The 1,044-nt window shown below is 58.3% G+C and overlaps 1 protein-coding gene across 1 annotated transcript in view; it reads right to left on the bottom strand.

Moving 5' to 3' along the window:
- HMOX2 (heme oxygenase (decycling) 2) overlaps positions 1–407 on the bottom strand; it is a gene marked incomplete at its 3' end in the record, with an annotated part of 2,405 nt that extends 1,998 nt beyond the window's left edge. Inside the window, exon 1 of the mRNA XM_010131572.1 lies at positions 328–407. Coding sequence (XP_010129874.1) covers positions 328–407 — 80 coding nt within the window. The remainder of the gene's footprint in view (positions 1–327) is intronic.
- Between the last annotated feature and the right edge of the window lie 637 nt (positions 408–1,044).

The following is a 1,044-nucleotide window of genomic DNA, read 5'->3' as shown; positions in this document are numbered from 1 at the left end:
ATGAGAGCACCCAGCGAGCCATGGAACGCTGGCTCACCTCGGCTGGGAAGGCACAGACACCACTGCCAAGGGGTCAAAGCATTTCTGAAACACGAGCTTGATAGCAGGGACTAAACAAATAGCTGCTTGTGCTCAGCCTGAGCCAGAGCGCTCCGTCCCTCCCTGCCAGGGCAGTTTGATTTCACAGATGTGACTGCACTTGGATGTGACCAATCACCTAGTGGAGTCCCTCCCTCTTCAGAGCAGGAGAACGGTCACTCCTTCACCTGGAGCGTCTCCTGCCTCACTCAAGACTGAGTCTGTGCCCTGCTGGCAGGCAGGACTCACCTGACATTGTCATCTTCGGTGTCCTCATAGCGCAGCATTTCCCCCTCACCCTGCTCCGAGCCCTCCACAGCAGACGGCATGGCTGGTCAGAGCTGGAGATCAGACACACTGCAAGGCAGAATCAGGGACGGGTTTCAGCGGGAAGCTGCCTGAGCAAAGGGGTGGGTATGGAGCCGCCCCACCACGCAGGGCAGCGAGGAGCTGCACGCCAGGCGCTTTCAGGGAAGCAGACTTGCTTGTTCAGTGCAGCCATCTGAGGTGAAGCTCAGCACCAACAGCCGGTTCACAGAACACCGACCTCAGCGGACGCCTGCACCGCAGCCTGCTTTAGGTTTCCTGCTCCAGGACAGCTCCTGGCTGAACACGCTCAGACACCTCCACGGTCACGATCTGCACTAAAACTGTGAGCAAGCTGCTTTCCACTGGTGCTACCAAGTACCTCATCCAGCGTTAGACTCTGAGCAGAGCGACTGGAAAGGGGAACAGCCCTCCTGCAGTCAGGAGGAAGAACAAGCAGCTTGGTCTCCACAGCAGCAGGGAGCCTCCCCTGGAAGAAAGCAGCAGTGAGTCGGGCCAGCCAAGCTCTGAAGTCAGGCAGGGGAAACAAAAGCCTTCCCTGGGACAGTCCACAAAGAGGAACTTGCAAAGCAGGGGCACATTTCAGTGCCCTGCCTCCCCTCTGTGAAGAGGTGACGTGGCCGCTCTCTGAACAGCGAG

The sequence above is a fragment of the Buceros rhinoceros genome, unplaced genomic scaffold (assembly GCF_000710305.1).
Source record: "Buceros rhinoceros silvestris isolate BGI_N320 unplaced genomic scaffold, ASM71030v1 scaffold18032, whole genome shotgun sequence".
Lineage (NCBI taxonomy): Eukaryota > Metazoa > Chordata > Aves > Bucerotiformes > Bucerotidae > Buceros > Buceros rhinoceros.
Note: the sequence above shows the minus strand (reverse complement) of the source record. Positions and strands in the feature narration are given on the sequence as shown.